The 19,378-nt window shown below is 30.6% G+C and overlaps 1 protein-coding gene across 1 annotated transcript; it reads right to left on the bottom strand.

Moving 5' to 3' along the window:
* Positions 1-4,704: 4,704 nt before the first annotated feature.
* HELRODRAFT_164457 (hypothetical protein) lies at positions 4,705-7,260 on the bottom strand (the record flags this gene model as incomplete). The annotated part of the gene is made up of 3 exons (XM_009029393.1): positions 4,705-4,898; positions 5,985-6,457; positions 7,136-7,260. The coding sequence occupies 3 exons, from the start codon at positions 7,258-7,260 to the stop codon at positions 4,705-4,707; spliced, it is 792 nt and encodes a 263-aa protein (XP_009027641.1).
* Positions 7,261-19,378: the final 12,118 nt, after the last annotated feature.

Raw genomic sequence — 19,378 nt, 5'->3', positions numbered from 1 at the left:
TAGAACATCAAAGCACACAGCCAAGCTGCATTTCAAGTGATTAGGGCCTAATACGTATATTTTTGTGTGGACGTGTTTGTTGATGTGTTTGTTGATGTGTTTGTTGATGTGTTTGTTGATGTGTTTGTTAATGTGTTTGTTGATGTGTTTGTTGATGTGTTTGTTGATGTGTTTGTTGATATGTTTGTTGATGTGTTTGTTAATGTGTTTGTTGATGTGTTTGTTGATGTGTTTGTTGATGTGTTTTTTGATGTGTTTGCTAATGTGCCTAGAAAAGGATTGTGCAACACTGTCATGCATTGCATGTGAATGCATCAGATTGATCGGAGCATCAATCACATTTGTTGGATAATCTGTCTCAGGGTGCATGGAGCTTTGCAATATTTTTCTGAATGGAAAAAATTAGATCACATTTTTTTTAGAGTTTGTCAACCTTTATTTTTAAAATTGATTTTTTCTTGACTTCCAAAAAATACATTTCTTTTGAAAAATTAACAAATTCTTTCATGAAGATTGCTACAGACAGCTAATCTACTTAGTCTTTTTTCAGTCTTTATTTTTCAGTCTAATCTGAAGTATCCTCGTCGCCAAATTTTTTCAAACCCGCTCAATGATGTCAGCCACACTGGAGATGGAGAAATATTTGAGACGCAAAAATGTTAGAAACCCAAAAACTCAAAGTAACATTTTTTTGTTTGTTCTTGCTTTAAAAATTCATCAGCATCAATTTTTGGCAATTTCTTTTGAAGTCTTCCAACTCGCCGTGTAAACAAGCGTAGCTAATTATTTCTCGTTACGTGACGTTTGCGTTGGAACGAAAATTCCGTCGATACCAATATTTTTATGATCGTGAAAGCGAATCATGGTTCGAATTTCAATATTTATATATTTTATTTGATTTTGAAAATTTGTTATTATAATTCAGTAAAAAGATTATTGTTTCAGAGAGGATGAGAAACTTAAAATATTTTCGCAAGCTTTTTTCGGTAAAATTTTGTGAGTTTAAAACATTTTAAAAATTTAAGTAGACAAAATTGATTTTGTGGTATTAATTTCACTAAAATTATAACTTGAGATAAAATATTTTCATATTAATTTCATTTTAGATTGACATTTTCATCTGATGGGAAGATTTTGAGATTGCAACAACTGTTAACGCTCTTAAAATATTCTAGTGGACAAAATTGTTTACGTTTTTAAAGGTATTGAAAAATTTTGAAGAAGTCCAAGAAGTGAAATTGTTTGACACGATTGGCAAAGACGAGAAAAAATTATTTCTCACACACAAACACACACGCGCGCACACACACACACATCTACAAACACACACACAAACACACTGAGAAAGAGAGAGAGAGAGAGAGGAAGAGAGAGAGAGAGAGAGGAAGAGAGAGAGAGAGAGAGAGAGAGAGAGAGCAAAGTTTCTGCTGACTGGTTGACATTGACAAATTTATAAATTTGTATAATTTTTGACAAAAATTTCTACGAACAAAGATAAATGTTACAACTAATATGTTAATGTTTCCAACAAAGTTATTGTTATCAGCATTCAGCAAAACGAATTCAAAAATCTTATACATCAATGTACAATACACACATAATATAAAGTCATGTCAAAAAATATACATATAAATAATATATAAATGTATTTTTAGAACAAATAATTGCCTTGTAAATTGAATATATAGCGTGAAATAAAAAAAAAATTTCAGGTCTTATCTACACAGACCAGGCTGACAGACAGCATAGGAAACAATGCGTACAAATGAATTCTTTCAAAACGTTATTAATTCACCGATTGATTTGTTTATTGAATGATGAATGAATTGATAGATAGATGAAAGAATGAATTATTGAATGAATGAATGATGGAATGAATTGATGGATTGATGGACGGACGGATGGATTAGATTCATTGGTATATCACTCAAATTCGTTAAAATTATCATCAAAAATATCCTGTAATGGAATGGAAATGTAAAAGTCAACGTTAATGTAATGTTAACGTAATATGAATGTTGATGTAATGTAAATGTAATGTTAATGTGATGTAATGTAATGTTATTGTAAAAGTAAATGCGAATTTAATTTACATTTCAAAAAAATTTCTCCGAAATATATGACATTTCGTATTTATGATTTGAATGAACAAAATAGAACAATCTGTTGATTAAACCTGAGATGATGTGTGTTGGCAACATTTGAAGAAGTGAAATTTTTTAAAAAGAGTATGCGATGTACGCAAATGTGGCTATGTGTGGCTATGCGTAGCCCCGTGTGGCGATGATTTGATAAAAACGTTTCAATGCAGATAATGATGGCGACGATGATGATAATAGTGATGTTTGTGATGAGGTTGGTGATGATGATGATAATAATGATATTTTGGTTTATGATGGTTAAAATGATGATGCTGAGACTGATAATGATGATAATAATGGTATATATGACGTTTAAGATAGCAATAACGATGACGATGAGAATGGCGATGATGATGAAAATCGAAAGAAAAAAAATGAACGATTAGTCAGTGTGTGGATGGTAATTGAAAAGTAAAGAGAGGCATGTTACGTGTGGACTGGCGGTCAGAGAACGCGTCGCTGATAGAAGCCTAAATTTACATTTTTATTAACAATTAGCAAAGGCGGGAAATATTTTTGCGACCGTCTGTGGTTTTGTGCGTTTGTGTGTGGCGATTATTTTGCATGGTCTTGTGGGCTGGATCTTGTTTCAAAAACAAAAGTTCTTTCAATGTTTGAATTTATAATTAATTTTTTATAACTGCATCATCATTATTTGTTAATTATTAATTAATATTTTAGTTCTTTTTGGTAAAAAATCATTTTAATCGATGAATATTTTGATGTTTTCAATGTTAATAATGGAACGATTATTTTTTTCGTCACTTTTTTACTTCAATTTTATTTCTAATATAGTTTTGCGCGAAATAAAAATTAGGCATTTAAAAAAATGTGCGTTGCATAAGAGATTAATTAACTTTGAAGTTAGAAACACTAATCAAACATTTTTGCATCGGCGAATTCGGTGTTTTTGCGTTTCAAACAATGCCAAAAAAAATTTCTTTGAATTTAATCAGGAAGTGTAAAAGTTATATGACAAGGGTTTTATCATTTATTAAAATTGAATTAAAATTCAGATTTTTTTATGACAAAAATATAAATAAATAATAAAGAGTTATTTATAAAAGTTTTTGCATTTAAATTAAAAAAATTGGCTTGTTGTGAAAGAATATGGAAGACATATCACCGTGAATGTAAATGTTATTAACGTTTCTTGTTTTATTTTGGCGCAATGATCTGCCTGTTACCAGTTGTAACATTCTCCATTCATTTCAGACAAATTAAACACAAGAAATAATTTAATCAAGCAAAATTGGATTTTATCGCAATGAGTTGTGTTGGAATTTAAATTTAAAATCACCAATTATGAAACCCAAATCACAAAAATCCTACCTTTGTTTCCGATCATCTATACCTTTGAGCTATATCTTCCCTTATATGTTTTTTATTAACTGATTTTTCTCCTCGTTTTATTTTTTCTGTACCTTTTTTCTTTTTTTCTTTCCTTTTCTCTTACCTTCTGTTCTTTCTCACTCTCTCTTTCTCTCTCTTTCTTTCTCTCTCTCTCTCTTTTTTTAGTTTTTTCACTTTCTGGCTTTTTGTATGATTCTACTTTCAATTATGTCTCATATAATCAAATACGAAGAAATAAAACTCAAATCCAATTTGTATACAAATTCAAAATCAACAATACAAAGTAAAATGTAAATATATAACACATAAAGAATTCATAAAAATTATGAATTTAATTATTTAAACCAGAATTCACTCCACTTCATTAATTTATAAGGAACTTGTTTGGCTTCCAATAGTTAAGACTTCGAAGATTTATTAAAGACAAAACTTTACATACCTTGAATACATTACTGTATATGGCTAATACTTCCAATGGTTCAGACTTCGAAGATTTATTAAAGACAAAACTTTACATACCTTGAATACATTACTGTATATGGCTATTACTTCCTCAGTAACAATACTAAGATCGTAAAAGTACACTTTTCAAGCAAGGATAGCGTGATGGCCTAGTGGTTAAGGTCGCCTAGTGTTGTTTCGCGGTAACCGGTTTTGATCCCCGACTATCACATGCATCCTTAGCACGTATTCATATAGGATGTTTGTGGCATGTTGTTGATTTCTTTGGACCTAGAGTGTAATAGACCTTTGACTTTTGACCTTTATAGAAACAAATGCTGACTTTTATAGTAACAGATGCTGTTTCAAGGGGTCTCTAATAGTTCAAAGCAGGAAAAAAAGTAATTAGCAACGATCAGTAAAACAAAATGGTACATCATTTAAAATTTAGCAAAGGTTTTATATAATAAAATATTATTACAAAATTAACTGGAATGAAAAGAAATAAAAATGGCAAATTCAAGAAACACACACACACACCCAACCGCACATCATAAACTTTAACCATAAACCAGAACTTGCTAAAATTGTATTAACCCTCCAATGCATGACTTAAAATTTTTTTGTGATTTTGAAATATTTTATTTAGCATAGTTTCAAAACATCAAAAAAGCCAATTAAAATGAAATTTAAAAAAAATAAAGTAAGTTATGATCAAAAAACAAAGTGTTCCTAAAAAGGTACGTTATGAGTTAATACTCATGGTAAATCATTTCCTGTGAAAATGTTCAAAGCATTCCAAGTGTAGGGCAACATCACATTTTAAACATTTCTTTGATACTTTCTTGTGGCACAATTTACATCTTTTTCGTCCATCCGAAATTTTTCCAATGAAATGGTCTTTTCCATCAAATTTTATTGCATTTTCAACGTTACGGTTTACTGATTTTCTTTTCAGATCTTCTGGTTGGTTTTGCCCAAATATAGTTTTGGCAACACTTCTCCTGAACCCAGCATAAGTGTGATTTTCATGCTTTGAGTATTTTTTGGAAATGCACCAAGCATTATGAATGCTAGAATCCAAAGCGAAAGCAAAAAGCGGCCACCACCATTTTTTAATCCGAATATTGGTGCGCAAATTTTCAATGTTTTGATCCATCCTGTCAGTTCCACCCATATATTTATTATATTGATTTATTATATATGGCTGGGATATTAAAACATGCTTCTTGTTTGCTGAAGACCATCTTTTCACTTCCTTCATTGGTTCCAGCCCATTGCAGCTTGACAAGATAGAAACCACACTATTGTCATTCCATCTAACCGCAATAATATTCGAATCACTATCTGTAAAATAGTCAGATGTGCCCCTAGGTAATTTTTTCATTTCTTTTATATCCATCAATGGACATTTCTCTATTCGGTTAATTCTAACTGTACCGGTTGCATAAATATGATTTTCTTTTAGTCGTTCAATTAATTTGAACGAAGTGAAAAAATTGTCAAAAAATAAATGATATCTCTTATCATCAGGAAGGCATGATGTCAGTTTTTTAACTACTGATCCACCGAGTCCTAAATCTGGATCATAATCTTCAGTGGCTCCTTGATAGGGTTCACAACTCACTAAATAACCGAGACGATTATTCATGCACCAAATTTTGAATCCGAATCGGATAGGTTTACCTCTTATAAATTGCTTAGAGGAATGCCTACCAAAATATGGTATCATTGACTCGTCAATTGATAAACAAGTTTCTTCTGGCCAATATTTTAAAAATCTTTCATTTAACATATTAAACAGAGGTCGAACTTTGGCAATTTTATCTTTTTTGTCAATTTTTTCGTTATCGCATGTGTGTAAATATCTGAGAAGTTCCTCGAACCTATTCACACTGATGGCATTACTCACTGCTAAATTATGAACATCATTGCTTTGTTCCCAATACATTCGTCGATTTGGCAGAGGAGCATAACCCGATAAGAGCAAAACCGCTAATGTCACTTTATATTCTTCTTCAGTGGCATTCAACTGCTTCAACTTCTGACTAGCATATAAATTAGACATGTCAGTGATGAATTTGATTATTTCATCATCAAAAAATAATTTAAACAGAGTGTGAGGAGATGAATTCTCAAATTCTCTATTTTCAGAAAACACTGGTATGGGTTCTACATTCAAAATGTCACTCTTCTTCCAATTTCTTTCAATTGATATACTTTTTTTCACTCTTTTTTTTAATGGTGTTTGTATTTGCATATCAATTTCTTCTTTCTGAAGCATTTCTTTGCCTGCCTCAATGTTGGAAATTAATGCTTCAGCATTTGAATTCAATAAAGTTTTTGATAAATTGTCAATAATTCCTTCCCCATCCTCAGGACCACTATCTTGATCTGAACAGTTGGGATCATCAGGTGGTAGCATAATGATATCTGCTGAAAAAAAATCTTTTTCATCTTCTAACATGCTAACAACATCATGGAGTGAATATCTGTAATTAGTAAATTTACCATTCAATGCACTGCATAGTGTCCCGAAAAAGGAACAGTCATAATTTTAGTGTTTATAAAAAAACTACAAGATGTTCTATCATCAATTTCACGTAATTAACTAAATAAATAATAATGCAATTTAAAATTTTTAAAAGTTTCAGGAAAAAATTTAATCAAAATTGTTTATTACCTTTTTTGATTAGACATGTCAAAAAATCGAAATTTTCAGTATCGCTGACTTTAAACATAAAAAACTTCAACAAATTTTCTGATGAAACAAAAAGGTAAACAAAATAGTGAAGATGGGTGATTTATAGAGATGTGCTATAAAAAAAACTCAAATAAGACAAAGACTAATTTGATAATGAATTTAAAAGAGCTGTTACTAAAAAGACCCACTATGCATTGGTGGGTTAACAACACAAAAAAGTAAAATTTCAATGATAAAATTTTCTATAGTGTTAAATTTTTTATATATTTCATCAATTAGGAGTAATTATTTTGTCTCGAAATTTTCAATTGCAAGCAAATTAGACATTTGTTTAAAAATTTAAAACATGGAAAGTAATGAAAAATATCCTATAAATAAACTCCATCATTAAATATACGAAGAACCTCGCAGAATGAGGCGCTATATGAATACAAATGCAGGAACCCACACAATTTCGTTGACGTTGTTTGGTTAAAAGTGAAACGCGGTATTTTACCACTTTGTGCCAAATTTGTTTACAGAGTTGTCTAAGTGTATAAAGTTGCGTAGCAGTGGTAGCAGCTGTAACTGCAGTAGAAGTAGAAGTAGTAGTAGTAGTAACAGTAGTTGTAGCAGCAGCATTATTTTTGCAAAAGTAAATTAGGTTAAGAGTAGTAATGGTTGTGCTTAATGTGGAATAGCAGCCTAAGTGGGAACAAAGGCGGTACTAACTACGTTACTGTTGATGTTTCAATTGGAATTAAGGCAATGATTTTATAGCTTACATTTTACAATAATTACATCAACGATATTATTGTTATTCACATCAGTATTTATTTCAATGTTATTGCCGCTTTCACTGCTTACGGATGGCACCTTATTTACTGTTCATTTTATTGTTATTAAAAATGATTCACAAACTATTATCTTTCAACTTTTAGACAATACCAAATTTTACAACAATAAAGTTTTGTTCATAAATTTTTAAGCAGCGGATACGTTGATGACATCAAAATTAGCAATTATTTCATGTTCAGTGTATGTATGCTTTCAAAGAAATGTCAATTAGCATCAATACATCAACTTGTTAGACATTAATTAATGTCATTGCTAGTCCGTGCCCTGTCTAAAGTCAACCAATCAAAAATTTAGAAATCAAATTTTGTCGTATATTTTTGAAATTAAAGATTATTTTACTGTTAAATAATAATAAATGGTACTATTACATGAAAGTTTTATTTAAATTTTGAGTGCGTGCAGCCTGTCTCTGGGCGAATCCCTCCACATCGCCTCTTAACTCAAATTTATAATTTACCACTTTGTAAAAAAAAGGTATTAATTAAATTTCATAGTTTTCCAGAGTAACTTGTTATAGATAAAAATTGTACTTAATTTATTTTAAATGAGCCTAATACATTGTTTGTAAGAACAAAAATAATTAGGTTATTAATTTTTGTTGTAGTTACAAATTAATAATAACAAGTTTTTAATGCAGTATTATATAAAAATAAAAAGTTACCCTAGACAACTGCCCCTGGGAAAAAATACCAAGATCAATCGAACGAGTTTCTTTCAATATCAAAATATTCTTTATTCTCAATATATTTCACTCAAAGACTAATTTTTTCATAAAATTTAATAATTTCATTGAATGGATACTTTTTGAAAATTGCGGAATTGAATAATTCAAATAGAAACAAATTCAGAAACCAATTTCGTCTAGGATCAAGCAGTTAAAAATCATTTTAAACGTCTATACCGCCAGTTTTTCAAAATTTTCAATTAAAGACGAATCTGGTTATCTCTTCAAAAAAAAACTAAATTAACTTTTAAGAGTTGATTGAAATTAAAACTCAGTTTGAGATGAACAAATAAATGGATGACCTTCTTGCGTCACCTTTCTTCATTCACCCCATTATTTTTTACACTTTCTTTCATTCACATTTCATCTTCTTTTCTCATTTTTATTTTTTTTGGTTCCTTTTTGTAAATTGTGTTATTTTCCATCTTTTAATAAATATTTTCCATGAATTATTAAAAATGGAAACCGTTCATTTTAGCAAATTTGGTTATACATACACGCATGCAGTCATGTTACGTGCTCCTACATTATGTACGGCGAATACATACATACATGCATATGTAAAACACCCATTCACACTTGAACGCACACGCAAAATGTACGCACGTACGCAAACACGTAGGCAGCACACACATGAACAAACACACATGAACAAACACACACATGAAAACACACACACATGAACAAACACACACATGAAAACACACACACAAACACACAAAAATCTAGCAATACGTGAAAAAGAGCCAAAGGAAGTAGCAGCATCACACCGTTTTGAGATTTTTCATCCATGCATTTCGTTGAAATCTTAGAATTAAATAAAAACTTGAAAATATTTACCTTACGTCACTTTCGTCATAAAACTTTTTGAAACAAACCAAAATACCCATACGTATATACCTATATACAATAAAAAAAAACATACATATAAATTTAAAATAATTTGAATATATTCATATTTTAAAAATCATTAACAAGCTTCCATTTGAGAGGCATGAAAATAGAATTAATAACCTTTCTACTAAGATTTTATGCTCCTAAGTAACTATCTCTAAAGACGCAGAATTGAAAAACATGGAATAAAAAAGTATAGTAATGAACTCAAATAAACATCAACAGCATCGTTACGTCACAGGCAAACTTTATGGTGACGTCATTCAAAAATTTAAAATAATATGATGCCACATACAAAGTTTAAAAGAATAAGACGTATCGTCATGAAAAAATAAAAAATTACCAACTTCCATTTTCATTTGTCACAAAAAGCGAACGTGCGATGAAAAATGCAAGCGGCACACCTGTCCGGCTTAATATTTCATCAACGCATCTTGGATCGCAGGGGAATTAATTTTAAATTCCCAAAAATATTGAGATTTCAAAAGAAAACAAGACAAAATAAATTATTTCTCAAATTTAACTCTATAAACTTTTGTTTTAAATGTTAAAACTGATAATTTTACTGATTATTAATGGCGAATAAATTTATTTTAGAGAAAAAAAGTTGACCAACCTTTAACTTTCCCCAGAGTAGAGCGCGCAAAATTCATAGTAATATCATAACCAGTTTGATTGAATTAATAAACACTATTACATATCTTTAAATGCAAAATATCACTCAGCACTGAAATAAAGAATGCAATTAAACGAACTCGCATGGAGGCAGCCAAAAAAAAAAACTCATGACCAATTAGCCAAGTAAGTTAGTCTGACTCTCCTTTTTTATTTCCAAAATAATAACCCGTTTAAAAAGAAATAAAAAGGCTGACCACGAATGCAATTATGATGACTTGTGCGAAAATGAACGTGTACCCTACAAGAACTATGGACGAATGCGTGTGTAACTGCCTAATGTACTATATATATATATATAAAATATATATAATATATATATATATATAATATATATAATATATATATGATATATGCAAATGTTAATAAATATCACCGCGTTTTTATCGTTATTGTGTTTGTTAACTTTTCCATTTTACGTATTATATATATATATATATATATATATTTACGTATTATTTATATAATATATATATATATAATCAAGAATTTAAAATATTTCTCATTCACAAAGTCGGATTGCTATCTATCTAGCCCCTCATGAGTTGTAATAAAAATATATGTAGTTGTGTGTAAACATATGATGATGTACTCATATTATGTAACCAAAGATTTCATTATTTTTATAATGAATGATTTCATGTAATATAATCTTTTATAAATCTTCCCAATTAAATTCTTGTTTTCTGATACTTTTGAATAAACCTGAGTCTAAACTAGTCTAAGTATAAACTGAGGTCATCATACTCCGTGATAGGATGCACGCATAAAATAAAAAAATTGCGGTATCCCAGTCACGTTATCATGATACTTTAAATGTGGTATCATGATAAAATTATCACTTTATCCTCGCAACTCAAATTATATATTTTCGTGAAATAATCCCTCATAGCAGAAAAATTGATTGCGAGATAAAGATGATGAATAGTTTATATTTTTATTTCATTAAACCACTCAGAAAAAATTATTATTATCTTAGAATTTTTCAAAACTTTTCTACTTCTGCTACAAACTTTTTAAACGCCATTCGAAGATTTTTTATAATTATCATGCAGCATTTAGTTATTTTTTTGTGTTTTTAGATTTTAAACCTTGGAAATTTAAATCATATTCTTACGTCATCTGCAGTATCTTGATAAAAAATAATTCTTCTGATAAATATTCATACGGCTCTTCGTTAAGTTAAATAACACGCGTTGAATCGTTCATTAATGCCATAAAATAAATAAAATAAATATAAAACCAAAATATAAAACCAAAATATAAAACCAAAGAAACTGTGTTGGGATTCAACATTGAATTTAGTGCCTGGAGCAATTTATAGATACTTTTCATCGTTTACCCATTCGTTCTCCAAGATATTCATATCCAGGATGTCGCCTATGTATTTTCTCTAATTATACTCACTCACTTATGATCGCATGCAGGTGTGTATGAAGATTTTTTCCGGTTGGATCTCCCGCGAATCCACACACCACACAACTTACATACAGACAGAAACACAGGCAAAATTATTATAAGTAAACATTCCACTGGTCCTATGCTGAACAGTTCCCTCTTTAATTATTTTTTAAAAGCATTGCTCGAGACAGGCACATCGTTTCAACCGGTTAAGGTTTTTTTCTACCAACTAAGATTTTTTTCTGATCAATTTTTGTAAAACAATGAATGCTCCAAATGTGCATCAAACGTGATTTACGGAGAACTTTTGAAAAAATATCCAGCCTAATGTGTTACTTTCCTTTTATTAACTTCATAAACTATAATAACAACGAAAACAAAATTTATTAACATGTTAACACGAAATCACGTAAACATCTTGAGTGGCTAGATGGTGTTCTGGTTAAGGTACGTGGTTTCTTTCTCGCAGTTACTGACTTAGAAGGCAAGAAGACGCCTTCTGTAGCATGTAGGACGACTTCTGGATGGATTCACACGTGTATGTGTTGTTGGTGCCTCTAAAAATCATTCGAGAGAGAATTATTATTATTTTTATTAGTAGTAGTAGTAGTATTATTATTATTACTAATAATAATATTATTATTAAAAGTTAATATAAATTGCTGTTTTATTGTAATGTTTGAAATTAGAAATTATTTGTTGGTTCGTTTTTAATGCTTTCCAAACATTATTTCTCGTTTTTTTAAGATGACCGCTGGCGGGGAGGATTGCGTTGATGGGATGGGATGAGTGAGTGAGTGAATAATAGAGTGAGTGAGTAATTAGTGAATAAGTCATTTTTTCAATTGAACAATAGGTCTTTTCTGTTAAATTTCTTGTCACGTAGATCGTTTAATTAATTGGTATAATATTGAAAGACATTAAAAGAGAAATAAACTAAGCAACGTTCTTGACTTGTTTATTATCTACCGGATCAACAGAAAAGGAAAAAGTGAAGTTACATACAAAGCAAAGAACATTTGGTCCAAAGAAAAATAAATGTATATTATAAATCATAATGTTTTAATATAAAACTAAAACTTAACACCTTCTCATTTTATTTAAAACATTAGATGACCTTAACCTAAATGTTCTGAAGACCCATCGCACACATCAGATTCTTTAGTCTTGGTCCTACCATTGGTTTTGTCAGAGCATCAGCAACTTGAAGTTCTGTCGCAACTCGTTCAACTGAAACTTCTTCTTCTGCAACTTTTTCTCTGACAAAAAAATGTCTAATGTGGATGTGCTTTGTTCTTCTGTAAAGTTCTGGATTGTGTGCTAAACGAATTGCTGCTTCATTGTCGACAAAAATTTCTGGCTTTTTCTTTAAATCTACAATGTCGTTCAACAATCGTTTGAGACATATCACTTCACGAGCTGCTTCACTTGCGGCAACGATTTCTGCTTCAGTAGTTGAAATCGCGACTGAGGGTTGACGTTGGCTAAACCAACTGATCACGCTTCCTCCAAACATACAGATTACACCTGATGTCGATCTTCCACTAGATTTATCTCCTACATGATCTGCATCATTGTAGACTATAAGTGTATTGTTTTGACCAGACTTGTAAACAATACCGACATCAGTTGTGCCTTGCAAATATCTGAAAATTTGCTTGACTTGTGCTACATTGGACTTGCTGGGTTTTTCCAAACTTCTGGATGCTACTCCAACTGCATATGCAATATCTGGTCTTGTTCCCGTCAACAAGTACATCAATGCACCAACTGCTGATCTGTAAGGAAATTTCACTTCCTCATGTTCATTTTTGTTTTCATTGAACTCCTCAGATTTTGTAATCGGAGTTGTACAAGATTTACACTGACTCATCCCAAACTTTTCAAGAATCATTCTTGTATACGATGACTGACTGACTTTAATATTTCCCTTCTCATCTTGATTAATCTCTAATCCAAGGAAATATGTTGCAGGTTTAGATGTTATCTTGAACTCTGACTTTAATTCTTTTTCAAATATTTTTAGTTCTTCTTTATCGGTTCCTGCAACTAGTCCATCATCAACATACAGTGCAAGTGTGAATTTCTTTCCTCCCTGTATTCTAATGAACAAACAAGTATCTACATCGCTTTGTTTGAAATGTCTCTTTTTCAAGAATTCAGCAAAGCGTTTGCTCTAACATCTTGGAGCTTGTTTAAGTCCATAAAGACTTCGCTTGAGTTTACAGACTCTTCCTGAATTATTTTTAAAACCTTCAGGTTGCTCCATGTAAATATCTTCATCTAGTTTGCTGTATAGAAATGCTGTTGACACATCAAACTGCATGAGTGACATCTTTTCATTTGTTAACTTCGACTTCAGAATTCAACGGTCTAACAGTTTTTGCAACACTAGTCATCGCGTAGATTGTTGTTTCTTGGTTTTGCTGGTCTACCATCAGAATGCCATTTTTCACAATTTCTTACAATGTGACCTGGCAATTTGCAATAATGACATATCAGTCGCTTTGATTTGCTGACAAATTTATCTTGTTTTTGACCATTCATGTTTAGTGATGATGACCTTTTAGTTGTTGCTTTGACAAATAATACTTTATTACATTCTGTTTTGCCTTCCAAAGATCTCTCATAGCTACACAGTTGATCTGTGAGTGTTTCGACTGTTCTTTCAGTCTTGTTCAACAATCTCCAACTTGCAGCAAATGAAAAATATTTTTCTGGCAAAGTTTCAATTATTTGGCACATCAGCAACAAGTCACTGTTTTCATCTTTTCCTAACTCAACCTTCAAATCTTTCCAAAGATTCTTGAGTTTTGTGACATGAGTGACAACATCATCGCTTTCATCTATTTTATAACTAAAGAACTTCATGCATAAGTTGTATGCTTTATCTTCATTAACTTCATCATATAATCTGTGAAGTTCTAACCAAACATCTCTGGCATTACTGAATGAACGAACTTTTTCATACGTTTCATCGGTCATGTTGGTTGACAGAATAATCATAGCACTACAATCTGCTTTATTGAATCTGTACAAAGCAGTTTGATATTTTGCTATCTCATCTTTATTTGAGTCATCGTTCGATTCATCTGGAACTTTTAATTTGCCATTTACTAAATCCATTGCATCAGGAATGCCGCGTAGTATTATACAAACCCTCGATTTCCAGTTCAACCAATTACTTTTGCCTTCTAGGTGTTTGATTTGCACTTTTGTTAAATCCATTTCTTCCTTGTCTTTTCAATTTGACCTTTTAATTAGAAGCAAAATATCGATTTTCAGAGAATAAAGAAGCACGTGCTTTCTCTTCACTTCAGTCTTCACAAAGGAATCTTCCGATATTTCTTTATTCTAAATTTTCTTCGTCAAATCAATTAATTAAGAAAAACGTTATCTGGGTCCCATAACCTGTTAAATTTCTTGTCACGTAGATCGTTTAATTACTTGATATAATATTGAAAGACATTAAAAGAAGAGAAATAAACTAAGCAACGTTCTCGGCTTGTTTATTATCCACCGGATCAACAGAAAAGGAAAAAGTGAAGTTACATACAAAGCAAAGAACATTTGGTCCAAAGAAAAATAAATGTATATTATAAATCATTATGTTTTAATATATAACATAAAACTTAACATTTTCAAATAGAATATAAAAAGAATAATTTTTTGAAAAAAATTACATCAGATGAAGCCTGTTTGTGTTATGAACATCTTTTATGATTTCATCTTTTATTTTTTTATTTTTCACAGAGAAATTTATTTTCAACTTTTGAAAAATATTTTTCATTAAAATTTATTGCAGCATATTGACGGGAAGAGAATCATGAAAATTTGATTAGCAAAAAACATTAGAAACTGGTCATTTTTCATTTTTAGCGACAATTTAATTTGGCTCACACGAGGTCTGTGACTGAAACAGCGAAGAAAAAGGTTAAAGGTCATGCCCTTTTAATGCACTTGCTTCGGGATTTCGGCCGTACGATCGTACGTTGATGCCATCAAAAACCACGCGCCTCCTGAACTGACCATAGTGGGTGGGGCTTCATTTGTATGAGACCACCCTACTGTCAGCTCAGAAAATTTTTCCACTCATCCATTTTCAATTTTCAGCTGATCTCTGGATATTTCAATCTGTTGAAAGTTGGCCGCCGCCGCTATCGACGGTTTGAAAATTGTTCAAGACTGGATCATCCCACGAACCAGATGACCTCATTTGAAGAGATTTAACCTTTGATGATGATAGTTTTTCAAGTTTATTAGTCAAATTATTGTCAGCCAGCATATCATTTCAAAGTCATTTTTGGTAAGTGTGATTTTCAAATGTTTTTTTAGTAGGCCAGATTATGAAGAATATTTTAATTTAATGACAATAATTTAGCGGATTACGTTTGTACGAATGTGTATTATATTTTCTGGAGGAGTTTTTTCTGTTGTTGTCACATGTTACAAGTTTAAAATAATTTGAAATGAATTTTTGAGGCCATAAATGAGCTGCATTTTGGAAAAGTTTTAAATCGATGGACGGAATGGTGAATCAATGCATGGAGAATTATTTTCATGTCCATGCGTCAGCTCTAAGTTCGTCTCTGTAACTTCACGCATGGTCTTTCTTAGCCACTGAGTTCATCGTTATAACATTCAAGAACAATAACAACGAGTAGAACTATTTTTATTTTCTAGTTCAGTGTATCTTTTCATTCATAAATAAACCAAATGAATTCTTGAAAAAATCTTCTTTTTTTACCACAAGTGATTAATTTAAAAAAATGTTCAAGTCTGTCCATAAGTTTCAGCATTAGATCAACCGACCTAATATCCCCACTCAAATGTTCGGCAAATTAAAAGTTACTTCAATCATTCTATTTTTAGTCGTCGAGTTTTTTTTTATTTTCCCTCTAACAACTGTTTATGGAAGTATTTACTAGGGCTACTTTTGTTTATTAGCATGATGTTTCCTGTGAGTTGTTGTGGTTGTTGTTTTGTTGTTGTTGTTGCCTTTTTTATCGGGTGTTTTGGGATTAAGTTGATTCTAATTTGTTGTGTGTTGTTTCCTATTTGTTGTGTGTTGTTTCTTATTTGTGTGAGTTGTTTCTTATTAGTAGTGTGTTGTTTTAAATTTGTTGTGTGTTGTTTTTTATTTGTTGTGTGTTGTTCTTTATTTGTTGTGTGTTGGGTAAATAAAAAACATAGTAGTTCAAAATTTTTTTGCTTGTTATCAAACATTTGTAAATATTAAATTAACCTGGATACTATTGTGAATCGCTTGATATTGAAAAAACAGCAACACTAAAAAACAAATTTAAAAATGGCAAACTTTGATAATGGACCGAGTGAAATTTCTAAAAGGAAAATAAATACATACGTAACTATATAACTAAGTTAAACAGAAATATATAGAAAAATGGCTATAAAATGAAATATAAACATTGTGTGTGCGTATTAATTCAACCCACAACTTCAAGTATGATTCAGCAACGTTCGTCTTAAACAAAAATTTCAGGATGTTGAAGAAATAAATGTTATCAAGATGACGTCATGACGTTATCATTATGACGAAATAGATAATGGTGATGATTACGATGATGTTGATCATGATTATGACAATGATGAACCTCATAAGGATTATAATTAAAACTTTAATCTATCATTTTCTATCAAATAATTTATTTATTCAAAAACAACTCAAAGTTGACGGAAGATAATGTGTAGTGTGACTGGGATTGAGCTGAATTTCAATGACCGATATAAGACAATTAAGACAGATGGAATTGGAACTGAAATTGTATATACTGATTACACGAAAATGAAAGTTTAGAAATCGGCAGAAGCTTTGGAAATTTTTAAAACAAGGCGAACAGATAAAATGGAGACAGTTAATTCAAGAAAAAGGTCATGTTTTAATCAAAGAAGCGATACTGACTCGGAGGATGACAATGTTGATAAATCTATGAAATACACGGTGAAGGGGATTGCTTAGTTGGTTCGTAATATTTTAAAAATTGTTTTAAAAAATTATTGAAATAAAATTGAGGTTTAGTTGGTTCATAATATTTTAGAAATTGTTTTAAAAAATTTTTGAAATAAAATTGAAGTGTTTTTCTATAGTATTAGGTTTCATTTATAGTTTAGGTCAGTTAATGAAATATTTAAATGGATTAACTTCTGCCTAACAGAGTAATATAAAAAAGTAGTAGTGGTAGTAGTAGTGATAGTAGCAGTAGCAGCAGTAGTAGCAGCAGCAGTAGTAGTAGTAATAGTTTTAAAAGTAGTAGTAGTAGCAATATTAGGATAACGATCACGTTAAACAATTATCTAATTGGGTTTTTTTGCCCTTTGAAAGCACCATCCCATTCAGGTTTTACAAAATTAATGCGTTCCTTATCGTCATCATCATCGTCGTCTTCCTCATCACTATCATCATCATTATTAACATCATCGTCATCAACATTATCATCATCGTCGTCAACAACTACAACAAAATCATCACCATTAACATAAAAATCATCGTCAATATCATCAACATTCTTATCATCAACGACATCATCACTACCACCATTATTATCATCATCATATTATCATCATCATTACAATCATTATTGCATTATTGTTATTATTATTATTATTATTATTGCGGTTACTTATGGGGGCCAACTTCAGGGCTAAAAGCCAAATCCTTGCTCCAATTAATCGTTCATAGTACAGAAAGTGCCCAGAAGCTAATTGATCTGAATTACGCTTGGTGTGAATGGTCAAACATGCAGATGCCAATAGACAATTGTAGCTCATTTGGCATGAGGAAGAAAGATGGAGCATACAAACAGTTTTCTCCAAGACTGACGATCGATGATGAGGTGGTTCCCGATATTAAAATTGATAATAGCTTTGTCTACTAGGGCAAATCATATGATTTTGAGAGCAAAGACAAAAATGTCGAAGAGGCGATTGTTTCTTAACTGACCAGTTTCTTGGAAACCACTTCGTCTCTCGACATCACGCTACAAAAGAGGCTTCAGATTTAAGAAGTTTCATCCGGCTACAATACGAACTCCATCGCTATAACTTTTCATTGACTTGGATATTGTTCAACTTAGAAAAACTGATAGTGGAGAAGGCCAGAGGGTGGCTCGCAATGCCGATCAGTGGCTGTGTGTCCCAGATTTTCTTGCATTTTTAAATATTATAAATTATTTACATTTATTCATTTATTTACAGTCTTATATATTATTAATAATTTTCGATTGATTTCATTTTCATTTTATCTTTTTGGTCAATAAAAGATTGTTCCTAATATTGTTATTACTATTATTATTTTTAATATTATTATATATATATATATATATTTATTAATCTAAATTCATATTTGAACAATGATTATACTGACTGTTCTGTAATAGTAAATTCATTTGAAATTTCGCCAATAGGTTTTTTAATAATTTTAAAATAATCATCAACAACAACAGCATCATCATCATCATCGTTATTAGAGGCACTTTCATAATCTCACTACGACTTTTTTCTTCTGTCGTCATCAACATTTCAAAATTCAGTCAAGCTGTGTCACGTGATCGAGTATAAAAAACATCTGAAAAGTGAATATTCAACAATTTGCTTGTGATTTGCAAAAATCAAAATTTAGGGAAAAAACCATTTTAGATCTTTCAAAAATAATTAATACTGCTTTCGGTTTTTAGATACTTACCTTCTTACGAGTTACGTATTAAATTTTCAACGAAATCGTATTAAAAACAATTCAAAATATGAATTACAGTAAATATTAGGTTTAAAAGTTCTATCCATTTTTTTAAAACTATCTTGTCATTCATTATTTGTTTTTTCAGATGCCATACCTATAAATGTTGCACTGATAAAAAATGAGACTCAAAAGATAACCGAGGAAACCTCAGATGATCCTCAAATGCAGTGCTTATTTTAAGGTTTTTTTGAATTGAAAACTCAGTAACAAGATTGTCTGATGTTTTATTAATAACCTCATCTTCACACGGAAATAAATAAAAATTATGAATTAAAATATCAATATTTTAAAAATGAAAAAAATGTTTACAGAACATACAAAAAACTATTCACATGCAAACGACCATTTACATGCAAAAAATTATTCACATAAAAAAAAATATCGAAAAATTTTTAATGTAAAAAAAACTATTTACATATAGTACATTAATTACAAAAAACTATCTACACGAC

The sequence above is a fragment of the Helobdella robusta genome (assembly GCF_000326865.2).
Source record: "Helobdella robusta unplaced genomic scaffold HELROscaffold_6, whole genome shotgun sequence".
In the NCBI taxonomy this organism is placed as follows: Eukaryota; Metazoa; Annelida; class Clitellata; order Rhynchobdellida; family Glossiphoniidae; genus Helobdella; species Helobdella robusta.
The sequence above is the reverse complement of the archived record's forward strand: the minus strand, read 5'-3'. Positions and strand labels throughout refer to the sequence as shown.